The 1,733-nt window shown below is 44.8% G+C and overlaps 2 protein-coding genes across 4 annotated transcripts in view; one reads left to right on the top strand and one right to left on the bottom strand.

The window, feature by feature from the left end:
- PPP1R1B (protein phosphatase 1 regulatory inhibitor subunit 1B) overlaps positions 1–1,733 on the bottom strand; it is a 92,913-nt gene that overhangs the window by 34,182 nt on the left and 56,998 nt on the right. The window lies entirely within an intron of this gene.
- LOC121935086 (2',3'-cyclic-nucleotide 3'-phosphodiesterase-like) lies at positions 547–1,717 on the top strand. Its single transcript, XM_042476202.1, has one exon. The coding sequence runs from the start codon at positions 621–623 to the stop codon at positions 1,296–1,298; it is 678 nt and encodes a 225-aa protein (XP_042332136.1). The 5' UTR covers positions 547–620; the 3' UTR covers positions 1,299–1,717.

The raw sequence follows: 1,733 nt of genomic DNA, 5'->3' as shown, positions 1-1,733 counted from the left end.
TTTTTTGGAATATTTTTAAGCTGTGGATGCTTGAATCCGTGGATAAAACATCTTTGCATAAGGAGGGCCAACTGTAGTATATTAAGAGAGATATAGACTTATTTGTGACACTAGATTCTCTAGGTCCCAATCAATGTTAATCTTTATGAAGGCACAAACTTTTTCAACCTGCTGCTCTCCAAATGTGTTGGAGTCCAATTCCATTCCTTGACTCTGCTGTATGAGGATGATGGGGGTTGTCATCCAGCACATCTTCCAGAGGTTGGAGGCATCAGGGTGGGGGAAGGCTGCCTCTGGATTTTTCCTACAATAGACGAACAGGGCTGCTGCTTCTGGAATGTATAAGTTCTTATCTGACATAATAGCATCATTTAAAACCATCACTGGGCCATTTATGCCCATCTGAATAGCAAGCAGCAGTAGCAGCAGCAGCAACAACACAAAAATCCCCTTTGGTTTGGATAGAAAACAGTGGTCTATTATTCAGGACCAAAAGATGGTATCTCTCTCTGGAATGTTCCAATAGAATCACATGACTACTCTTTCCTCCCTTTTCTTGATTTCAGAACAAAGGCTTCGCCCGGAAGAGCCACGTATTCCTGCCCAAGATATTTAGGAAAATGTCTTCCCAGCCCAAAGAACGCCCTGAAGGTTTGCAGTTCCCCTTTCTGGATGATCATGAAACGATCACGACCATCAAGGAATCAAAAACATTATTCGTTCTCCGGGGTCTTCCAGGCAGTGGGAAGTCCACCTTGGCACAAGCCATCCAAGATAAGTACAAAGATGCTTGCAAAATTGTCTCCGTTGATAACTACAAAATCCAGCCAGCCATCAGGAGCCCCCTTCCCGATGAGTACAGCAAAGTAGACGAGGATCTAAGTGTCTATTGCAAGCGTGATGTCAGCGTCGTGGTGGTGGATGACACCCACCATGAGCGGGAGCGGCTGGATCAGCTCTTTGAGATTGCTGATAAGTACCGCTACAAAGTCATCATTGTGGAGCCCAAAACAGCATGGAAACTGGATTGCTTGCAGCTCAAAGATAAGAACCAGTGGAAACTTTCAGTGGATGATCTAAAGAAGCTGAAGCCCAGCTTAGAAAAGGACTTCCTTCCCTTGTATTATGGATGGTTTTTGAGTAAACGGAGTTCGGAGAACTTGCGGAAGACGGGGCAGGCATTTTTGGATGAGCTTGCCAGTATCAAAGTCTTCAAAAAGGAGGCCAATAAACACTGTGGGTCCACTCCCCTCCCCCAAACTTTTAATTGTATAAAATCTGCCTCTACTAACCCATGAGAATTGATCTCCTACTAGTAAGCACAGAAAGAGCAGCTTCTGGCTAGTTCCCAGGATCTTGGGATCCTTTGCTGAATTTTACAGGAGGCTGCCACGTTCTGTGCTTGTGCAAAAAATCCCCATCCTTCTTTTATTTCCCTGCTTAAAATCAAGGCTGAGATCCTGCATGTTGAAACATATGGGTTGTTGGAGAGCTGGAGGATCAGTGGGAATGAGTCCCGCTATTTTTTGGTGGATGTGTTGTGACAGGCATTTGCAGAACCTTCTTGGAGGTCCTTAGAAGGTCCCTACAATGATATTCTTGCAGTGGTCCCCACTGATTCCCCCCCCCCTTCCAACAATATGGAAATAGGTGTATTGGAGGATTGTGCTGCTTTTATAAGGAAGTTTTTTTTGGGTGTGTGGATTGTGCTGTCAGACCAGAATTCTGACCTC

This window comes from Sceloporus undulatus, chromosome 6 (assembly GCF_019175285.1).
Source record: "Sceloporus undulatus isolate JIND9_A2432 ecotype Alabama chromosome 6, SceUnd_v1.1, whole genome shotgun sequence".
NCBI classification, from domain to species: Eukaryota; Metazoa; Chordata; class Lepidosauria; order Squamata; family Phrynosomatidae; genus Sceloporus; species Sceloporus undulatus.
Note: the sequence above shows the minus strand (reverse complement) of the source record. Positions and strands in the feature narration are given on the sequence as shown.

Bases quoted from the DNA above. Each gene is read 5' to 3' on its own strand.
- LOC121935086 (XM_042476202.1), top strand. From the start codon at position 621: ATGTCTTCCCAGCCCAAAGAACGCCCTGAAGGTTTGCAGTTCCCCTTT.